We start from the raw sequence: 23,621 nt of genomic DNA, 5'->3' as shown, positions 1-23,621 counted from the left end.
TATAAAAATGGTAGAGACATATACCAAAATACCTGCAGCTGCAGCGAAATGTGGTTCAGAGTGTTGAATACAAACTTGTTCTTGTGTAGTTATTTTCCTTCCACTTAATAGTTTGCGCAAATTTATTAGCCTATCATATAGAACCCCATTAATCGCACTAAGCTTAAGGTCGCAGCGGGGAAATTACTGCAATGTATTTTGGTGTGAGTTTGGCGACACAACGTGGACTGTCAAATCAGTCTCAAGCCATCTCAGAGTGTCTGACTTCAAAATAAAACCCTTCATTGCTGATTCAGATGTCTATACACTTAATTTAATACCGTGCACAAACGATTTGGGGAGGGCTGCGTGCAGTTTGCAGGTATTGGGATGTGAAAGGAGTTCTTCATCTTCACGACGTCCCGCACTTTGTGCCTAAGGCTTTTATTGTGGAAATGAGTGAACTATCACCTGGAGAGAGCGCGGCGCGGCGCGGCTCAGCATCCCATCCAGCTGGAGTGAGTCTCAGGAAAGGAGGTTTCGTTTGGACTGTTACAGGAGGAGCAGACGACATGTTCCGTCCCGATACCAGAGGGATCTTTCTTTCTCTGTGTCTTACTCGAGTGGTGAGTCATTTGAATATTGTTGCATGCATTAACACAAAAGGAAATAGAAAAAGTACTGATGAAAACTTCACGTTGCCTTCAAGGCGGAAAATCTCTTCCATACGGGATAAGCTATTGTCCTGGTCTTCTGCGTTTTATTGTCTCAGTTTAGACACACGTGGACCTTCCTGCACGCGCTATAGCCTTTCTATGGAGGCAGCTCTTTGTCTCATTCAGTCCGTCTTGGAATGATTTATTGCACGCATGACACATGCAAATCAGTGAGCCATCATTTCAAAGATGATTCTAAACTTAAAAGATAACTCAAGCAAGTTCAATTATGCGCATTAAATCAGCACTTGTCATAATTAATTTGCATTGCATGGTCTTTACTTCTTTTTTTCATACACGATATAAAATAGGACTTATAAATGAAAAGTTTCAGACATATAGTGAAGTCAGTGCAGAATCCTATTTTGGGGTTAAAACTTGAAGGTGACTTGAGGAAATGCCTTCTTAGTAGCAGAAATCTCTTAATGGGGTATCAGGTTGTATGAGCATGTGACTTGTGTTTTATGGTAAATTAAATAAGATGCAGACATGCACAACATCACTTCATGTTTCAAATGAACCCTGAAAGTGTCACTCTGGTTGGAAAGCTGATTGCCATATCCAAGAAACCAGTTTGAGTATATTTTTGCCATCATGCCCTATTTTTCATGCGTGTGTTTGGGTGGAAGTGTACTTGGGTGTCAAGCGAGATTGGATAGGATGTGTAACATGAGTTTTGAAATCCGTGACCTTCAGAGTCGTTGCCCAGCAGATGCTACAAACTGGTTCATGCCTGACGTAAAGAATTGCTCAGTAACAAGCTCTCTGCAGAACCTGGCTGCACATTTAAAACACATGTTGGTCCAAACCTTTGATCCACTGTTTTCTGTTTGTCTTCTAAAAAAAAAAAAAATTGGTTCAATGTCGGGGTCCTCTCTGTTGCTGGAGCTACATCGTTCCTTTCACACACAGCATGACCAGATGACTGCTCACACTGAGCAAGTTAAGTGAGTTCTTCCTCTCCACTGTCAGGCTGGTTAGTGTTAATCGATTTGATCTGAAAGGAATTTGGACTGAATTTGGTTCTACGTAGACTTGAATCAAACCAGTTTGTGTTGCAAAATGATTTAAGATGCTAATTGTTTTGAACTGATTGCTCAATGAATGAACTCTACTGAGCTGAATGTTCAGGTAGAATAAAAAAACTGAGAGCACCCTAATGCATGGGACCTACAGCAAGATCTTGCAGCTGTTGATCTGACATGGTCCTAGTCAAAACCTTGAATTTGTTTCAAGGAGAGGCTGCTGTGGCAGGGAACCCCTCAGATATCTGACAGCTGACTACAAGAATTGAAGTCATCTCAACCAAAGGAGGCGAGACTTGCTTTTAGGGTATAGGATGTCCTAAGTTTTCCTTTGCAAAAAAAGCCATATTTTTATTGTTGCATTTTGCTAAATGAATCAAACAAGCTTAATTCAGTTCAGCTGCAAGTGATTTGCTTTCGTAAGAGTTTGATGCATTTAAACAAAAATTGGTTTAATGCCATTTTGTAAAATTTTAACAAAATGTGAAGTATTCGCTTCACCTTTTTTTGAGGGCGTCTCCAAAATTAAACCGAACTGCTTTCCTCTCACAGGAACATTTATTCATTAGAAAAAGTCATCTTGTTCAGACTCAGGGTAATTTTTCACAAACTGAGATTTTCAGACCACAGCTCTTACATAAATTAATGAATAAGGAAAAAAAACAAAAACATATTTAATCTTTTTTTTTTTTAATCTGTGTTGCTCTCGGTGCAAATAAACAACCCGTTATAACCTCCTCACTTATTTGCTACAAGTTTCTAAAGAATTACTTTTTGCAATGAAAACAAACCGATGGCTGCACTTGCTGTATCAATTTGCCTGTCTGCTTGCCCTATCCGTTCAGCTGTGCAAAAAGCGCAGCGTGCAGGAAGCAAACTTGGCCACGTGTCTCACACAGACAGTTTATCGTGTCACATTCACATGCACACACAACAGCTTTGTGGGCGCCATTATTCCAACGCCACCTCGCTAATTTCCTGGCTGAATAGAAATGTGAAAAGCAGGGAACACTGGTTGGTGTGATGATCTGCTTGGCACAGAGATAATGGGAGCGGGGCGCACACTCATCTCCGTTCTCTTTTACCGCTCAGAGGATTGCAGTGACCAGAAACGCTTGTTTCCAAAGAAGGTGAAGATAAACAAAAGCAAAATCAGTAACCGCTCTCTCCCTCTCTCTCTCTCATACGCCAGTTGTTCAAATGCGATTAAAACATTGCACTTTAGCCAGCCCCTGGGAGAAAAAAAAACCCCAAGAGATTATCTGTTTTCAGCTGCAGGAGGGGCGGAAAAACTTTAAGACATCCAGCTTCTTATCAGCTTAGTCCGAGTCATTCCGCAAGGAGACAAACTATAGGTGACAAACTTGTTAGTGACTCAGACGAAAAACCGTTAACGGATGAACTTTTGACAGACGACGTGGAATAACTTTTAAGTACAGTAGGTTGCAAAAAAATAATGATTTAGATGAGTTCTCCTCTGAGACGCCGTTTTGAGCTCATCTAACTCCTGGCAACAAAGCTAATAAACTTATTTGCATCATAGGTCAAAATATTCCCCCTGTGTGCTCACAATCTGAACTTCAGAGGCTGACCTTGTTTGTTCACTCTCTCTGATTGAAAGAACATACTTTTTTTATATTTTTGTGTGCCAGAGTGTAGTAGTGCACCTGATTCGCTGTTGGAAACAGAGGGTAGCGCCTGCAAAGCGGGCCCGGTGCTTTTTAGGTAGTTATAGTGGATAATGGGTTTCACCTCACTAGGAATATGTTCTTTTTTTTTTTGTTTGTTTTTTTCATCACTGGCCTGGCAGAATAAAGGGGGTCTTTGGCCTTGCATTTAGTTTCAGTGCTCACATTATACAGATTTACGTTACACAGACCCCCTAATCTCTCCTTCTTCCAACCTCTGTTTCTGTCCTTCAAATGCAGCACAGTGTCTCCCTTCATCACATCACTCTGCTGAAACAGGGGAGAACAACGCGTGCCCTTGGAGCTTTGCAGCGACCCAGTCTTGACTCACTTTATCCCCCCCCCACCACCACCACCACCACCACAATATTGAGCATCGGTCTCATATCTCCGGATCCATCGTTGCACAGGATGTCGTCACAGCGTTCCCTCGTGTGAAAACAACACTTATCTGACCCGTGGGGGTATCCATCTGTCTGCTTCCTTACTCCCAAGTAGTCTGGATTGCGTTTTGATTGCACATATTTACGACGGTGAGAGTGAATGAAGTTGCCCTAACGTGCAAAACAAACTGAAATCAGATGAAATACATCAAAGATATATATAAATATACAAACACACAACAGTGGCCTGAAGATCCCCAGAAGGAATCAGAAACTTGAGTGCATTCCAGGAAACAACCCAAAGATGGAAAACTCTTTTAGTTAAATATGTTTTCAATATGGGACATTTTGCTGTGTTTATGTTTTTTTAATGTGTTCTGCACCGACACACGTTTGTTTTTTTTTTTTGTTGAGTCTTCTGTTTTGCGGTTATTTTTGTGACCGAAGGGGAGAAAACAGCAGCACAGTCAGTCACACTGAGCTGAACGCCAGAGGTTTCTGTGGAAGGAAAATCTTATGCAGACATGAACCAGCATTTATACACCATCAGGTGGACAATATGAATCATATTTGGTGGTTTAAAGGGTCTTGATAGATGTTAAATAACTGTCTTATTTTCAAAATATTAAAATTAATGTCGGCGCATTACGTTTTTTTAATTTAATTGTATGTTATTTTGTGTTTTACCTAAATAATTCACAAATTAGTCACAGGAGTTTTTCAATTGTTTAACTCTTTAGGTTAAACAAATTTTGACTTCCTCACAGGTACATTTGGGTCACTTTTAGTGTAACAGTTCTTCCACATTTTACTCATTTTAATTGTTGCTCTGGCTGTGATATGGACATATTTATGTAGGTATTTATTGTATTGTAGCTACAAACTCATCACACATCAGCTTCTGTATTTATTGAGGCATCACTTAAACAACTGCTTGGACAAGGATCATAAAATAAAAACACCAGACGACATATGACGATTATTTCCATCAGTGAAGTTGCCCATGCATTTTGTTAGACGGTGTTGGAAAAATTTAAAAGTTTTATGTTACAAAACAGGAAGCGCCAGGTCTGACCTTCATATTTGCATGGCTAACTAACTTTAGCAACAGAATATTAAAATCCTCGTCCTTCTCATTTTTTCAGTAAATACAATTTATGCAGATGAAGTGTTGAGCTGGCCTTTTTTTTTTTCATCCCCATTGTAACTTTATTTGGATTTAAACGATAACTACAGATTGCTACTGCGCGTGTACTTTGATTGAGACAGCATTTAACAAGTTCTTTAAAAAGAACTAACTCTTTTGAAAAATATTTTCAAATGCACAGACTTTAAAAAGAAACAACTGATGGTTCTTTTAAATAAATTAAACCAAGTGACTAAAGAGAAGATGATTTATTTTCTGCCTTAGCAAGCAGCTCACAGCGATGACTGTCGGAGCCATTGCCGATGACAAATCAGCCTGAAGAGTGACAAACAATCCATGGGGTGAAGAGTCGGAGCTGAAGTGAGTTTGTAAATGTCAGCATAATCCAACACTGATAGAAAACATACATGTTGAATGCTCTGACACTCCATTAAAAAAAAAAAAAACAGAGAAAGAAATATAGAACCAAATTTACAAAACCAGAAAATGTGAATCCCGCACATTATACGGCATGTCTCTGAATTGGTTTACGCAGGCTCTGCAGGAGGCAGAATAAACTTTAGTTATCCTTTGCCTGCCTTTGAACTGGAAGAGCAGAAACAACGGGGTAAATTGCACAACCACATCTCTCATTATATTGTTAGTGCGACATTAGGAAGAAAGAGAGTTTGCGAGGTCTCCCAACGTTTTCATTCATCAGTGGCGAGGGCAGGCGCGGTGCTGATGATGAGACGGTTGCGTGTTTGTTTCCAATTTGAGGGAATGAGGAAAACATTTCTCTGCCGGCAGGGGTTTGTGCAGTCCCAACAGGCTTCCCAAAAGATGTTAGTTCCTGTCGCTGTTTTTGACATGAAAAGGTGTCGGTAATCTTGCACAAATGCAGGCCCTGGTTTGTCTCTAACCGGGACATTTTTTGGTGCACGCGTGGACGTGTCTATGCGAGCGATATTGACGTGAAACGTTATTTTCCAGGATGTTATGTTCGCGTTTGGCCACATCACAACTTCAATGTGTTTCGCTGGGATTTTCTTCAACCAAAACAAATTGGCATATATGTAAAGATTTTGCTACAAATAGAAATATAGAAAAAGCATTTGCATTCAACCCCCTTCATTCTGCCTCAAAGACGAGCATGTTTAAAACCTGCTTATGGGTTGTTATTTTCAAAAGTTGCTGTCAATCTGAGAAACAAGTCATCAAGACATATATTCCATTTTTCTGAATAAGTGTATTAGTGTGTATAAATGGCCCAGTCAAAGTCCGTGAATCTTCACACAGAGCGACTGATCTTTCTATCAGAAATAGTTACAGCACCCATCAAGGTCACCGTACGGGACAGCAGCGCTAAGAAAGATGACGACTGGGGAATAATCTCTGTGACGTCCCCCAGCAACGTGGCGTCTGATTTGGTTCGTCAAGAGTTTGTCAGAAACGCGCCACGCAGACGGATCTTGTTTTCCCTTCAGGGCTTTTTTAACTAAGACGGAAATGACCCGAAACAAGGACGCCGTCGAATCAACATGCGTATCAGAAACGGAGCTGGTTCCACTGGTGCTCTGTCTGTTGTCCTGCCTCGCCCCGCTACCGTCCACCGGGTGCAAATCTCTTTCAGACTAAAAGGGGACGGAGGGGGGGGGGCCCCGAATCAGCAGCCTCAAAATTACACAGCGTGGAAACGACAAAAAGCAAAACGTTCCTTACTCATAAAGCAATTTTGGCAACAGACAGCCACATGATCGTCATGTCATGATTTTCCTAATTACACGCTGTCACGGCTATTTGAACCGCTCTGAAATCTGCTGTACACGAAAACTCATACCTTTAGATGTCTGATTTATTCCTCACATTTAATCTTTATTGCCATTGACAAAACGCTAACACCTCGGAGTTCAAATTTACGCTTACAAATATCTGCTTTTATTTCTGTTTAGAAAAAAAGATGCCCCAGACGATAAAACCATCCGAACAGATTTAGGTCCCCATAACACCAGATAACCACAAACACATATAAACATCATAATTTTGTGCTTTATGATGTCTCTGAAAGGATGGGGAAAAAAAAAAAAAAAAACGTAAGAAAAAAAGAGAGAAACATAAAGTGTACTTAAAAAAAACGTAAGAGGAAGACCCCACCACTCTGTGGAGAATTTTCATCAGTCGCCCTAGTGTTGCAATATCCTGTCGTAGTGAACAAAACAAGACCCGGCTCTCTGCTCTGACCTTTAGATTGAGACCACTTAAGTTCACTGGCAGCATGAATAGTAAAAAACAAAAAAAAAAGAAAAGACGGAGGAGTCCTGATTTTACCCATTGTGGTAGAACAACTCCAGCACCGTTACACTCATAAGCAGGCGTCTTAGTTTGCACCACTTTCCTTTTTAGGTTATTTTTGCCTCTATTTTTTTATGATCCAAACATTTAAAATTTGATGAAAAACAACAGTTTTGCCAAACAGTCATTATGTGTTTATAGGACAAACAGGGTGCAATATTTTAACACTGTGATATATGATGTTATTCCCAGATAAATCTTTCTGGGGACGTTCACAGAACCGACCTTCTATGAAGACTTCAGACTCTTTCTGCCAATCTCATTAACTTAGTATTTCAAAAGACAGATGATGCATTTTTAAATTGGGGCCAAAGTAATATTGGAGCAGGAGCCAAGTTGTTCACGCCATTCTCTTCACATCTCAACACGTTGACTATTTCCATAAATGTTTTATGTACAGCCTGCGCTAACAAGGGGAGACAGCGCATTGACCATTACTAAAAACATCAATTTTTAACTTCTGCACTGGACGTCCTTTTCAAGGTCAAAATCCTACATCTCCCTATACAGAACACTAAATCTTCTTTTTTTTTTTTTTTTACTTTGAATCTTTGGATTTCTGTGCCCATAATAACCATGTTTGCATATTCTGATTCCATTCAGTGTCTCTTTACAGACGCATCCTTCCTCTGAAGTGTCATTAACTTCTGCAAATTGACAGAGCAGTCGAATGCAAATTTAGTTCTTTTTTTTATTTTTTTAATATTATTGCTGTTGTTTGTTGTTTGAAAATGTAAACAACCTGAAGGACTTCTGAGCAACATTAGAGGGATTTTGCACTGTGTTGCTGGAAGCAAAGATTATCATCTGTGTCCTTAGGGACAACCTCTTTAAATGAATCACTCTAACTCCCCCCTTCTGGGCGCTACGATGAACGATTATTGTGCTTAATGTCACTGACGGAAATAGGTGAGTTTTACCAAAAGGGTAGTGTTTCAGAGGGAGACCAAAATGAGTCACTGCCCTTTCAGAGGCTCTTTTTTAAAAAATTATTTTTAAACACATGGAAGGCTTTTGGATCGCTTCAGAAGGCAAAGTAATGCCACCTGTTTATATAAATATTCACTTTTTGATGTCTAAGCTTATTTTTTATTCGTCAATGGAAAAGAAAGTGATTTAATTGCACTTAAACAACAAGAAACACTCATTAGAACCAAACAAAAAGGTGTTTTCTATCTGAGGACATTGTTAGGACACCATAACGCCACAAAGCTAGCTTCATCCCTTTGGCTCAGATAACTTCAGAGCAGTTCTTCTTGCGTGCTTTCTGTTGGTGATCCTTCCTTTTCTTTATTCTCAGCCCATCCTTTGTGGATTTACTGGTTGGTTGGAGGATCCAGTTCTGCTCTTGTTTTACTTTTATAGATCCTCTCACATCTTTTTCTTTTTTTTTTTTTTTCTTTTACCTTATGGTAGGCCTGATAAATTCTATAATGGTGAGCCGGTCGTTGTTCTGCTGCAGCAAAAGCAAAACATCCCCAAAACCGTCACACCTCTTCCTCCGTGCGTCACAGTTTGCATGAGGGTTTGTTGCCTGAATCCCGTATTTGATTAAAACCAGACATGCCATCTGCTCTTGTGGCCAGAAAATAAATAATTCCAGACTCATCGGTCCAACGACAGATATTCCAAAAGTCCTGGTCTATATATCTGTGTTTTAAATTGCAACACATCTTTGATTGTCCTCTGGTGCAGATGGAGACTGACTGCTTTGAAATCTTTTTGAGATCTATTGAAATCCACATGAACTTCTACTCTCTTTTTTCTGATGACTTCAGCTTTTAGGATCTCACCAAAGAGGATTTACTCTCACTTCTACAGTGAGAGGTTCGCCAAGCTAAACCTCCGAGATTTAAGCAGGACAAATCTCTTCATTTGCTGAGCAGCGATGTTTTCATATCGTTCACCTGATGTGACAGGCGGTTTTTTGCCATACAGTGGAAATGAATGTCAGGGGGGGTAGGGTGACTTAATTCGTTCCTCAACAGAAATATCATTTTTTGGAATTAGGTTTTTATAAAAACACACTTGCGATCAATCACAAAAGGTTGATCGTGTCAGTTGAGTCTGTCAGCATTGATACGAGCATTCATAATTATTTCTCCACATCTCCGCATCTCTGCGTATGTTGAATATATCCTCCCTTGCTTTCCTGCCTCCAGGCTTTGTCCCTTTTGCACCCGGAGTGTGAGTTCTACTTTCAGCTGGAGAAAGAGGAGCGGCTCTGCCTGCAGTACATCGCCGAGCAGGAAAACAGAAGCACGGAAGGTGTGTGCTTTTTCACTTTTTAAAAACAAGCAGCGCCTGCAGAAGCGGCTCATGAATCGAAAAGTGGGCTGCGTGTGATATGAAATATACAGCAGGTGGTCACTGTTCACACTAAATTGCAGGAAATGCCTCACAGAGAGCCTTGGGCCGTTTGGGAAGATTGTTTTACGGTGTGGAACGAAAACAGCCTCAGTGATCTGTCACCGAGGTGCATGTGTAGAATGAAACATTAGGCATGGTTTCATGAAGGATAGTGATAAATAAAGGAAAGGTCTACTGAGTGCTGTTTGTTAATTGTAATTTTAGAGGCATTTGAAACAACGCTGTTTGGAATAATTGTTCACGCCATTTGCATACATTTTTTTTTTTCTTTTTGTTTCCATCATGACTACATAATCGCATAAGGCCTGTCTTGACTGAAATAGCAGCATATTTTTAACTTTCTGTCCTGAAATCTCTTTTGGAAAGGTTGCAGACCGTTATGGGATGAAGTTGTCTGCTGGCCTCACGCTGTCACCGGTGAAACTGTGCAAAGAGGTTGTCCTGCAGTCTTTTCTCTGTTCAGAAACATCACAGGTAGGTGACTCAGCCGGTTAAAATAAAACACCCTGAATTGTAAACTCACGCTGTGATTAAGTCAAAATGTAACACGCTTGAAAACTATAAAGTTTTTAGTTGTTTAAGGGTGTATTGTGAAGTAGTCTCATCAGGTTGTCATGGGTGGTAATTAAACTTTATATCTAATAATAGCTGAGTAAATCTAATAAAGACTGCATATACAACTTTGTTGTTGCAAAATGAGTGAATGAAGAGTTAGTGTTGCAAATACCGTAGTTTTTTTTTTTTTTTAAATGTTTCAGGTATATGTTATGGACTTAATTTCAAAGGACAAACAAAAAAAGTTTGTTCTGTAACGCGTCAAGTGGAGGTAGTTTTAGTAATCTGAGCTGGCCTAAAATTTTAGCATTTTAGCTCGATTTAAGTTAAGACACATTTTAAACAGAGCATGTAACTAATACTGTATGTTGACTGCATGACTGTGAGGCCTGTGTGAAATGCAAATAAACCAACCTGAACTTTCATAAGAACAAAAGAAGTTCACAGAAGATTTATTCTCAAAAGTCAATTGAAAGCTGACATCCAACAATGATAGAATGTGTCAAAGTCATACATTGAAGTAGAAAAAAAACAAGCAGTGGAGCTCAGACAAGAGCCTTCTAGATCAAACTCAGGAAGTCCTTGAGAGGGGCACTGCAGGTTTGATAATTATAAATACGGACAATGTCTGTGGAGCAGCAAAAAAGCAACTGAGGGAACATAAATCGGAAATGAAACAAGGACAATGACTGGAAAACAACAGTAAATCCATTACCAGCAAAATCTTGCTATGAAATCACAAAACAGAAAACGCTTGGTGGCAAATATATTCGCAACCTGATACCCAAGTGGGCTTAATTGGGATTCTGTGTGAGATCAAGGTAAGCTGGTGCAACATTGTGATGTAAAAGAAAAATTAAATTTGGTTTTAATTTTTTTTATTTTTATTTTTTTGCAAATAAAAATCTCATCGATGTGGGATGTGTGTGTTCGGCGCCTGTGCCAATGCTAGAAACATTATTTTGCTGCAGTTAAAGCTGCAATGAATCTACTAGCTTTAAATATGTGGAGAAATTTTTTACCATTCTTTTTTGCAAAATAGCTGAAGCTCAGTCGGATTGGGTTGGTAATCTCACTGTAATATAGGCGTAAAAAACCCAAATGGCCAAAAAAAATGTACAGTTCAAGCACATGGATTTTTATTTATTTTTGCTTTAAATCAGATCTGTATTGGTGTGAACCTAATTTAATTGAAATTTCAGAACCCGTCCACAAAATGAATAAAGATGCCAACTTGTACTGCGTTCTACTGACATGAAGTCAGTAGTTGATCTAGAAATATCAAACCTAATTTAACCACATTCCAGCTGCACAGCAAATTTGGAAGTGTTCCATCAACTCCTACAGAGTTAAATGCAACACCTTGAAAGTGTCTATAATGGTCCAATCTGGATGGCGTAGAAGTTACACTTCTGAAAGTGTTATTTGTGATAGAGTTGAATCAACACTCATAGTAGTTGAAATCAAATACACTTCAGTGTTAATCTACCCAACACTAGTGTATATTGTCATAAGTTAACACTATGGACATGTTAATGTAACAGAACGGTGTAAAGTATATATTAACATAGAAATCTGAGTTTTGAAATACTACTGGCAGGGTGTGCTGTGGTGGCGCAGGGGCTAAGCACAGGCCACATATGAAGGCTCTAGTTTTCAATGCGGCTGTTGTGGGTTTGCTTCCTGGTCTTCCCCTTCTCTCATTACCCACTTTTTTTTTGTCAATTTACTACAAAATAAAAGCCACTAGAGCAATTAAAAACTTTTTTCCCCCAGAAACTATTGTCCATCAATAATCCCCAAATTCATTTTAAGACATTAGATGCTACAAAAACACCAGCACTATTCACAGAATATAATTTACTTTTATTTCAAAACATCAAACAGCACTGACAGCAATATACAACAAAGGTCATACATTCATGGTACTTTGCACTGAAGGTGAAGTGTGCTTTGAAAGTTCATTGGAAGCGGCCATGGATGGTCTTGTGATCACTGATGGTGAAGTGTCTTTGGTGCTGCTCTTGTTTTCATCAGCATGAAGGAGGAAGACTTCCAGCCTGGAAGGAAAAACAAGAAATATAGCAGAAACATTAGGATAATAAATAAATATTTAAAAAAAATAGTGTGAACAAAACTAATCAGACTCACCTGTGTGTGTCACCGTCATATTCATTCAAATTACTCTGCCCACCTGGTTTACAAGATAAAGCATAAAAAAAGTCAGAAATAATTACTAAAAGAAATTAGTCAGCTTATAGAAAATTTTTGGACAGCATTAAAAGTCGTACCAACCTGTCTGAAGAAATGTGTTGAAGTCATAACAAGCTTCAGTCACCAACATGACACACTAACAAAGAAAAACCATTTTGGCAGTTTTTAGATGTGCCACAGGTACAAAACACCAGAGTCAAATGGCTTAATTGCCTCCTCATTGCGTAGATATGTTCTCCAGAGTCCTGCTAATCACCTAAATATTGTATTCAGGTGTGGTGCAGCAGCGGCACATCTAAATGTTGCAGGACAGTGGTCCTCCAGGACTGGAGTTTGACACCTGTGGCATAGATCAAGCCAATGGTCCAGCACAGCCACTCCCCCGTTTTGCAGTCTACAGCCAAAAACTTAAAGAAAACGACCCCGCAGCTAAATAATGTTAACTCAAATGGCCTCCAGATTTTCCTGACAGTTTTAATGTTTGGTTAAGATAATAAATAATTGTATAAACCGTGATATCCAAACAAATAAATGTACGTTAAGCAAACTATGTATAGCAATCGATACTCTTGTGTAAACGGAAAAATAATGCCTCCATAAAAAATAGTCAAAACCATGATCATTTTAACATGGAACTTACCTTGTTATAATAAGCTCCAGACAAGACTCCATATTGCTGCCTCCGCTCCTCAGGCAAACATGTGACGCAGTAGCGGAACAAGACGGCGTCGGCCGGGGGCGGGGCTAATGACCGGGCCCAAATAATAAAGCTCATGATAATTTAACTTTACAACATGTACATGCCCGCAACAGCGGAGCTAACAAGTTTAATCACCACAGAGAGCGACTATGTCATTTTGAAGTCCATCTGACATGAAGTACAGCAAACCAAGAGAAGAACAGAAACATCAGGCTACTGGTCACCAATGATGAAACAACACAAATTCAAAACATGTTAACGTTTCGTAGCTCTAGTTAGTTTGCCCTTTGTTGCCAAGTGACTGATGATGACGTTGGTGACAAGCTTTACCCAGAATGCACCTGGAGACAATAAGGACGATTCATTTGTAGTTTTGTGTGTCATAAAGTTAAATATAAGAGTAAAAATAAAGCCAGTCGTGTAGCACAACATTTTATTAAATATTTTACACTCACTATGTCACTAAAATCAGACCATCTGGTAAAGTTTTTTTTAGCAACCATGAGTCAACAATGGGGCACCCTACTATATAACCTACTGGGGTATCAAATTGGTTTTAACAGGAGAGGGCTTTCTTTTACAGTTCACATCAGATGTTAGAAAGAAAATTTGGATCCCTGAAGACATGTTCTGCCTCGCATGTTGGGCTCCCTGTAGGTCCAGGCTGGGGGCCTGCTGCAACCCCCACCCCACACTATCTGTTGCTCCTTCCCTGATGTGATGTCACAAATATGTTACAATTGTGGGAGGAACTGTTTGATGTTGATTTTATATCAACACCAGACTGAGTGTTGACTTAGACTGTTGGATTTAATTTAAAAATCAACTCTGGACTGGATTGCTTTTTGTTTAACTCTTTAGGGAGTGTTGGTTTCCCTAACACTCACTAAAGAGTTAAACAAAAAGCAATCCAGTCCACTGTTAACCAACACTCACTAACACTCATGTTGTTGAATTAACACTGTATTTTTAACATACAACACTTGCACTGGAAATCTGACACTTCCGAATTTGCTGTGTGGAAATAGGAAAATCAGTGCAATTAACTAATTGTGGTATGTAATAACCAGCCTAAATACTGTTAGAGATACAATCTACAGCATTTTGTATCTCAGATGGTATGAAATTAAACACAGAGAGAAGTTGTACATATATTTTATGTGATCTAAATCATGTCACTTACCTCTGACTGTACGTTCAGTGACGCTGTCGCTTGCAGCTTCAAAGGGGTTTTCTCCTTAGATTACCCCATTTATAGCTTCACCCATTTTGACACAAACTCTGTCCAGCTTTAATGTCACACGGCTGAAGAAAAGCATCCTCACAGTATGCAGCCGTGTCCTCCAAAAGCACAGTATGCAACTGCAGCCATCATCCTACACTGTGGCTGTGTTCAGGATGAAGTCCAGTGTTAGCTTTCCTCCAAATGTGATGTTGAAAAGTTTACTTTGAATCTCATCCGATCAGACCAATCTTTTACACATTTGCTGAGTCCCCTGCAGGGCTTATAGCAAACTTTAAACAGGACATTTTATAGCTTCCTCTCAAGAAACAAACCGTTTATCCCAGGAGAAATCCAGATTTGTGGATCTTCTGTCAACAATTATTGGCTGCTATTGTTATCAGTTTTCTATGTGTAGTCTGCCAGTTTGGGAGCATGGCCTACTTTTGTTAGATTTGCAGCTGTGCTGTTCTCTTTATTGTTCAAATCTTGGAATATCGTTTTATTGCCTACCTTGTTTTCTCACAGCTTTATCTCCAATCTATCTGATGTTTTCCTTGGTCTTCATGATGCTGTTTATTAAGTAAAGTGGGCTAAAACGTTTACTTCTGAAGCCATCACAGAACAGCAGGATGTATACTGAGATTAAGCTAAGCACAGTTTACTAACTACTTTACTTTTATAGGCTATTGGTTGCACTGGATTTTCTTTAGGGCTGTCAAAGTTAAGTGAGCTAAATTCTCCAGTTCTCACTAAAACACTTGCAAAATTTCTTGTGAACTTGTGAATGTTTTATTTTTTTTTTCTCCACTCGTTTTAGGTTATTTTAAGATCTGAAAACCATTCATCATTTTGTTTTCACGTGACAAGTAAGTGATTCTATGTAAGAAATACGACTGCTTAGAGGTTTTATTTTTTTCTTTTCTTTTTTTTTTTTCTTAAAAAAATAGAGAGGCTCAAACATGCTCCAGAAATTTCCTCTCCACAATACAGTTGAGTTCTTGATCACCTGTCCGTCTGTAGGGTCGGTGAGCCGAAACTGCACGAGCCGCGGCTGGTCAAAACCTTTTCCAGCGTACCACATCGCCTGCACTGTGGATGATGACATTCCCGAGGTAAGGGTCGCCGAAGCACGACAGCTTAACGGGTCAAACAGAGAAACACGGGACTCCGAAGATTAGGAGCGCAGAGGTCGATGAGAATATTGGAAACAGCTGGAGAAAAGAGCGGGAGCAAACCGAGAGCTGTCTGAAAAAAAGGGGGAGGAAGCACATAAAAAGCACAAGGACAAAGCGAAGGGCAAATCTGTGGCAGAATCAACACACCAAACAGGCAGTGAAAAGAGGGACGCTCCATATGTCAGGAGCTGCGTTTTTCTCATGTTAATTTTAAAGCACATTGACGTAACGGTGAACAGGCTTCCTGGAAGAGAAAAGAAGACCTATTTTGCTGCAAGACCAAAAATATGTTTGACGGACAGAGTCATAAGTCACTCAGCAGGAAATAGCTGAAATTATCTAATTTCCGTGAAAAGAAGAGAATGGCACTTAATCACAATGTTGCTTTTGGAGGACACCGGCAGAGAGATGGTGCACCTTTTGTTTTGATGTAAAAAGCCCAGTAAATGTTCTAAAAGCCGCATTGATAGGATCTCCTCTGCATTTGTTTTGCAGCCGCCTCTTCAGCACAGTTAAGTCTCAACTTTACCAGTAATTTAGTCTCATTTAGGGACATTACTCTTTGCTTATTTATTTTGAAGTCCGACAGCTTTGATATTTCAATATAATGTCCTTTCACACAAATCCGTCTTTCTTGCTCCGCTTTTAGACGGAGCAGTCGTACTTTGCCACCGTGAAGCTGATATACACCATCGGCTACAGCATCTCTCTGGGTGTGCTGGCTGTGGCTGTCTTCATTCTGCTGATGTTCAGGTATGAACGTGATAGTTAAAGACCGTCCTGGGTTGTACGCCAAATATCGATCAGTGAGCCACACGGACTTTAGAAATACTGTTCACAGCTCTGTTTGGAAACACTCTACGGCTCTGGGAAAAATAAAAAAGTAAAAAATGACGAGACCACTGGACTGAACCCTGTTGAAAACCTCATTGTTACTCTACTAAATATTGATTTCTGAACTCTTCCTTAATTAAAACATTGGCATTGTTGTTCCTAAATGAATATGAACTTGTTTTCTTTGCGCTATTTAAGGTCTGAAAGCACTGCAAAAAATTGCATGTCAGTTGGTGTGACTATTTGTCTTTTTATTTATTTATTTATTTAATTTATTTTTACACTTTTTTTGTCTGTTTGAAACAAGTAACTGGAAGAGGGAAAACTATAAAAACATTATAAGTTTGGCGGAAAGATTTGAAAGAAATGTTTATTTTTCGTAATTGTTGTGCTGTATAGCCTGCAGCACGTTACATTTGTTTGCATGCTTTTCAACAGGAGGCTGAGATGTGCCAGGAACTTCATTCACATCCAGCTCTTCCTCTCCTTTATCCTGAAATCTGCGGCCGTGTTCATAAAGGACGCAAATTTGTTTCCAACTTATGACACCAACCACTGCACCTTGTCCACGGTGAGATAAACACTCCCAACGGGAGAGTTTGGGATTGAATTCGCCGTCTAATTATTCACTCTCTGTTCTGTTTTTTTTTTTTTTTTTTTTTCTGTCCAGTTTGCCTGCAAGGCTTCTGTGGTTTTCTGCCACTACTGTATGATTACTAATTTCTTTTGGCTCCTGGTAGAGGCGCTCTACCTCAACTCCCTGCTGCTCTCATCTTTCTACCACAGCCGCCGCTGCCTTTGGGGCCTCAGCATTCTGGGATGGGGTGAGAAGCTCAATATAGCAAAAAAAAAAAAAAAAAAAATGTCTCTGTAAGCGACAGGCAACAGATGTCAAGATTGTGACTTAAACATGTTTGCATTCTCTGGAGCCAAGTAAACAGTTTTATTTTAGCAATTTAAAACTGTTCAGTTGAAGCAACTTGTTTAGCAATTACTTGGAGCCAGCAGTGAAGTTAGATGACTGTCCAACAGATTGTGTTTAAACTTCTGTAACTTTCAAGCTACTGTCGTATTTGCCAACCTGTCATGTGATTTCTCTTTGAGGTCTCTGACCTGAGCAGGTTGTAGTTTTGTGAGTAGACTATGTGTAGATGTGCAAGAAATTTTTCAGCATAAGCGATACCAAACAGTCATTATGTGTTTATAGGACAAAATGAATGCATAAAGCCTCCTAAAGCCTAATCTGCTCTTAGTAATTGCAGCACAGCTCAGAGACGATCTAAAGGAAAATTCAGTTTCGTACACTAATAACAGTGTAATTATGACTTTGCCTTCTCTGTGTGTCTTGATTAGATGTCATTGACATTAATTTTGGTTTCCTGCCTCTCTACAGGTGTGCCTGTTGTCTTTATACTTCTGTGGATTGGATCCAGGGTTTACTTTGAGGACACAGAGTTTGTATAAAACCTCATGACTTTTGGAATTCACTTATGTTGTTCATCTATGTCATTTAGTCTAAGCAATTAAGAATGATGAATCACAGTACGCTAAATAGCTTCATTAAGTTAGAAAATGAGTTTACGTGTGAGGTGTAAGTTTAATTTAGGTGGTAAATTATTTTTCGCTCTTACGCGTACTTTATTATTTGTGCTTGGCTTAACTACGCTCTTGTTCAGTTCACATGAAACAACTCCAAACGTCTTTAAAGTGTCTTCGTCTGCAGATGTTGGGACAACACCAAGGACTCTCCTTACTGGTGGATCATTCAGGGACCAATTGTTGTCTCTATAGCGGTAAATGCTCCCATTGAAAAACCCTACAGAATCATACAGATTGTTTGCAGTGATGTTTTTTTGATATGAGCAAATACGGCTCAGGTAGAGAGGCCACTATCACTACCATCCAAGAGAGTTTTCTGTTGGTTATTTTAAAGCAACAGAAACAGAGTTTGATAAAAAGTTATGGTGTTTTTTTTGTTTGTTTTTTTTTTCAGAATGGGCTTCATTAGTGGAGTGGAGTGTGTTTTTGATTATTTTCAGCATTATAGGGAGAGTGAATAAGTGGGGTTTAGGGCACAGAAGGAAGAGCACATCAAGACTTCATTCATGCAAAAACCATTACTAATTGTGAAATTATTTTTTTAACCTTTATTTTAGAGACATTTCAGAGGAAGGAACTTGTTAAAAAAAAAAAAAGTTTGTGCTGTTGAAGCAGAGTATAAAAATCAAAAAAAGTCAATTTTACAGTCTGATGATCGTCACTTTGCCTTGACGTTTAGTAATCATGTCGGCATGAACATTTTCTACCATTTCAAGCCTGCGAGAACAGACATCAATTTTTATTGTTTTTTTTATTTTTTTTTTTTATCAACAGGTCAATTTTATGCTTTTCGTGAACATCATCAGAATCCTCATACAGAAGCTAAATCCTCGGCTGATCCAGTTCAATAACTCCTCTCAATACAGGTAATACTCAGTAAAGTCTGAGCAGTGACGCACTTTCTCAGCTCTCAAATGCTGATTGTATGTAAATCCTTAATCCGAAGACCACTGAAGTCTGCTGGAAATATTTTCAAAGAAAGTAGAGCGCTTGTTTGCAACCTTGAAGTCTGAGGACTGCGTTTATTAAATTCAGATTCCCCCCCAGACAAAGTGTAGATTTTTCAGAGTCTTGGACTTATTTGTGGTAAACTCTTGCACTTTCTCAGAGTGATGATTGACACTTCTTTGAATACCTTTTAGCTCTCGGATGCAGTTTGTGCAAAAGCCGTTGATACACTCGTAGTGTGTCCTGAATAATTCATTTGACCTACATGCCGAACATCAATCTGCTCAGTCTGGCCACGTCTACCTTTCCTCTTACCAAGAGCCTTATGAGAATTTCTAATTGAAATAGGCTCGCTAATAGACTGAGTGCGCCCGGCACATCAAGTATGCTGGACCTCATAAAAGACAAATCAGGGTAAGTTAGAAGATGCTTGATTTAATTATCATCTACAGCGCATCTGTACCTGTAACACAAATACATGCAAACACGCACACATGCACATACAGAGTAATCCTCCCAAATGATGTCCGGTCTTCCTTTTTACCCATTTGCATTGGCAGCATTCAGATGAGAAAGGCTCTATCTCCGACAGGATGTTTCAGCTCTGGTATCTTATCTGGGTTTTATTTCCCTCTGTGCAACAGGCGCCTGGCCAAGTCCACCCTCCTCCTCATCCCTCTGTTTGGAACCCATTACATGTTCTCCAGCTTTCTGCCTGACTACTTAAACAACCTGCGCTTCTACATCGAGCTCTGCCTGGGATCTTTTCAGGTACAAACGTGAACTTGTCACACAAACTCGACTAGTAGCTATGAGAAATGACCTGACCCCATTTGCTTCCGCTTCGTACGTGTGTACACAAGCCGTTTTACTTTCATGCTGTATATTGGTTTATTTCTCCTTTCAGCTTCAAACGTTTTTGTATATTATGAGTATTAAACGCCATGTTAAATATAAATTTCTTGAGTCTTGATTTGAAGTGGCCCAGGTCAGAAATCAGGTGTAAATACTTTGTTAACTTTGTCACTTGTTGCACAATATGATGTCATGGTCAGACACAAGGCCAACACAGAAAATGACATTTAAATGCTTTTGAGTATGTTCAGATTCAGATGAGAAAACACTTTGACTGCTTGGAAGCAAACCAAACAGAACTTGAAGGTGATTTAAAACTTTTTGCACAAGCCTGCACTCTCATGAACCGTAAGCATACAAGTCCTCCATCACTGCTTTAAGCTGTATGCATACCTGTGGTCGAACTGCAACGTTAAAGTGAACGAAGACGGGCTCAAGACTTGCTGTCGCACAAAAGACATCCGAAATCCAGTGAACGTGACAATTCATAATACAAATTGTCTCTTTTGCAGGGACTTCTTGTTGCCGTCCTCTATTGCTTTCTCAATCAAGAGGTCAGTACAAACCACACACTCAAGTGTAACACATTCAGAATAACTCCCAGGTGATTTATAGATCTCTGATGCATAAAGCATGTGTTTAACAATATTGAAGACCTGTGAGAGGTGCGGGGGGGGGGTGGAAAACTGCCAGCACTTAAAGCACCAAAACAGTTTGCCACTTCTTTCCGCCTTGTTGCATAAATGAAGGCCCCAATGTGGTTTCAGTAATTATCATAATTAATGCAAGGCTGATCTCCTATCAGTCCCTGAGCATCACCTGTCTGTCTGTCTGTCTTTATCTGTCCTTGTGCATTAACTTAATGTCTATTAAGTTAGTGCTTAATAGACATTTCTTGCACTAACTTAATATCTATTAAGTTAGTGCAAGAAAACATTTCTATTAAGTTAGTGCAAGAAAACATTTTTCCAATTGCATAAATTGGCAATGCAGTCTTTGCAATTTTTTTTATATATATTTTTTTATTTAAATACGAGGCTCCAAATGCCAAGGGAAAGATGGATTGCGATTTGTTTTGTATTTTCAAGATTTCACGTGCACTTCTCCAAAATGTGGGGACAGTTGCCCTTTAAATGCTCAATTAGTAGATCCATAACTTTGTTCTGCCCATTCCATTATTGGCTATTGCCAGTGAATGTTTTTGCTTTGACATTTTACTATCCCTTACTCACAAGGAGTTATAATGGCAGCCCATCAATCTCTTATACCATACTTATCTACTGAAACTAAGCGGGCTTGATATTTTAAAATGTTAGACAATGTTTTCTTGGTGCTCATATATATAATTTGTTTTTTCATGACAGAGAGGTGTCTTGTCTTTTTCTTCAGCCTTGTGTATGTTCTCCCTTGCACTTAACCTTGTGCTGTAGGTGCAGAAAGAGGTCCACATGCAGTGGCTGAGGTGGCAGGAGAGGAGCTACGGCGTGGTGTCACCCGCGGCAAAGGGGAGCCAGATGGACACTCCCTTCTGATATCTCTCTGGGGTGATAGCCGAATGCTCAAATAGGACTGTTTCTGTGCATATTGTGTCTGTCTAATAAGCTGTAGTGCACGCACAGTGATTGTTTTTGATTCCTCAGCGAGCTTTTTCACGTTTGTCCAAACCGCGGGACAGACTGTCGTACCGACTGCCAGATTCTCTCTGTTCTTCAGGCAAAAACAGAGAGAATCTGAAGTCAACTAAGATTGCAACACAATGCTCACGTCTCACACAACAGTTCTTGGATACGTCTCCCTGACTGCACACTAATCCCATGAAAAGAGCAGCGTTCTGCCTTCGAGGCATCACTCATTAAATTAGTGACTCATAATAATTTCATCAAGCTGAGAGATCGGCCTAACAATTATAGAGCCGTCATTTAGAAAATGAAACGTTAATGGGGGGTTTATTTTTAATCAAGAAAACAATGTTTCCTAATTTACATTTTAACGTAAACATGGTGTTGACTGGCCTGTTCAAATCAGTGTCAGCTTTCGATTTTGGTGAGAGAGAGTTGCATGTGCATTAAAAAAATACCTATGTTTGAACATTTTATGTTGTTTTTACTCTTATGCTCCTTGCTTGCTGTGAGTCACACCGAGCCCACGAAGAGTGAGGCACGAGTTACCTCAAGACTTCTTCTGCTTTCTTCAGCTGGATTTGGGTTTTCCCAGGGTGCTATTCATACCAGAAACGCCATCGATCAAAGTTTTTTTTGTTCATTTTTCATTTGTGTTTGTATCCTAATTCCCACCTCTGTTTGGTTTTTTACTTTGAGGTGTACTTACTCTTTTATATTTATTTATTTATTTATTTACTTGTATTAAACTCAGTTTCTACTACTAACTCGCATTCAGCATTGTGTTTGTTGTTGTAAAAAATCTGTAAAAGTGGATTTTAATGATATGATACAATAAATAAGCCTGTTTTTTTTTTTTTTTTTTTTTTTGCTTTTTTTTTCAATCAAATCACTTGTGCAAAATTTGCCTGCATAAAGGCCAGATCTTGACCCTGCAGGTCTGCACTTTTTGTGATCTTTGAGTCACAGTGAAGATCAGTGTCATGTAAGAGCATTGTTTGGCCTTAAACTGAATGTAAAACCTGTCATAGTTTGTGCCAGTTGTTATTGAGTCTCCATAATGGATTTTGATGTTGCTGCCTTGTCTTGTCACCACTCTGTATTTCCTGTGAGTTCAAGCATATAGACTTTTGTCCTCGGTAGCCTCTTTTAGGAAAGACGGTAACTTTCAGCTGGCAGCTCTAGGAATGTTGAAACACTGAGAATTAATGTCTCACTGTTACTAACTGTGATTTAAGTGATGGGTGACTTTTAAGGACAAAAGCGGGGATTTCTTAACGTTCTCACTCAGAAAGTTAGTGTGGAACAGTGTTTGGAGTTGTTTTTGTTTGCGTCACATGAATAAACGTAATAATAAATCAGCTTTTTAAAACCATTGGCATGCTTTGTGTGTTTTTGAACAATTCAGAAGTTGATTCATTCAGAAGATGAATTATGTACAGTTAAGTACAGATCAAACAATGCACCCAAATGGCATGCGATAAGTCTAGAAAAAATAAAACACACACACAGTAAAGTAAAACTCAAGGAACAACAAAATGCTAGAGGTTTTGAACACAGGCAAAGACTCATCAGAAAAAGTGAGAACGATGAAGTCCAACTGCTTCTTGACGGCAGGAAATTGAAATATAAGGAAGAAATGAACTAAGAGAAGATACTTTATGACCAGAAGTGTGGAATTGAAGATGGGACACACGGGAGCAGGAAATGAAACCTCAGCTATTCAACTTTTAGTTTGAATTTCTCTGCAAAAGTGGCTGTCTTCTAGAGAACCGCTACTTATATTTCTGACCATGACCTTTGTTCATTTTACAAGCTGTTCCAAACACAAAAAGACTTGGTCTCATGTTTTCAACAAGCCTTTAGAGCTCCTTGATCTGTGTAGGGGAGAGTGAATGCCTCGCATGCAAATGGTAAAAAGAAACATTAAAAGAATTTTGACAGAAAAAAATAAATGAATTAAGCTTTTTAGGACACAAATTATTGAGAAAGTTTCAACATGCTTGATTAAAAATGTGTTTATTTTCTGTAAATATTTAAAATATAGACATTTGTTGCTACTGGGTACTACAGACGGGTAAATATTTTACCAGATGTGAAATCTGGTAAAATAATTACTCAGCTGTGAGATGCAGCAGATAGATAGATAGATAGATAGATAGATAGATAGATAGATAGATAGATAGATAGATAGATAGATAGATAGTCCATATCTTTCAATATGTTGTCTGACTGAAAGTAATAAGTAATGCCCTTAC

General features: G+C 39.1%; 1 protein-coding gene across 1 annotated transcript; it reads left to right on the top strand.

The window, feature by feature from the left end:
* The first annotated feature begins 375 nt into the window (after window positions 1-375).
* On the top strand, window positions 376-22,228 carry ghrhrl (growth hormone releasing hormone receptor, like). Its single transcript, XM_007558703.2, has 13 exons — window positions 376-605; window positions 9,432-9,537; window positions 10,006-10,113; window positions 15,354-15,445; window positions 16,158-16,261; window positions 16,781-16,913; window positions 17,013-17,166; window positions 17,736-17,796; window positions 18,066-18,135; window positions 18,716-18,807; window positions 19,534-19,660; window positions 20,257-20,298; window positions 21,175-22,228. The coding sequence occupies exons 1-13, from the start codon at window positions 435-437 to the stop codon at window positions 21,274-21,276; spliced, it is 1,362 nt and encodes a 453-aa protein (XP_007558765.1). The 5' UTR covers window positions 376-434; the 3' UTR covers window positions 21,277-22,228.
* Window positions 22,229-23,621: the final 1,393 nt, after the last annotated feature.

Source organism: Poecilia formosa, unplaced genomic scaffold, assembly GCF_000485575.1.
Source record: "Poecilia formosa unplaced genomic scaffold, Poecilia_formosa-5.1.2 Scaffold98, whole genome shotgun sequence".
Lineage (NCBI taxonomy): Eukaryota > Metazoa > Chordata > Actinopteri > Cyprinodontiformes > Poeciliidae > Poecilia > Poecilia formosa.
Note: the sequence above shows the minus strand (reverse complement) of the source record. Positions and strands in the feature narration are given on the sequence as shown.

Excerpts from the sequence above, each read along its gene's own strand:
- ghrhrl (XM_007558703.2), top strand. The coding sequence starts at position 435 with ATGAGTGAACTATCACCTGGAGAGAGCGCGGCGCGGCGCGGCTCAGCA. Across the intron at positions 16,262-16,780 it reads TTCATTCTGCTGATGTTCAG|GAGGCTGAGATGTGCCAGGA; the intron begins GTATGAACGTGA and ends GCTTTTCAACAG. Across the intron at positions 18,808-19,533 it reads AATAACTCCTCTCAATACAG|GCGCCTGGCCAAGTCCACCC; the intron begins GTAATACTCAGT and ends TCTGTGCAACAG.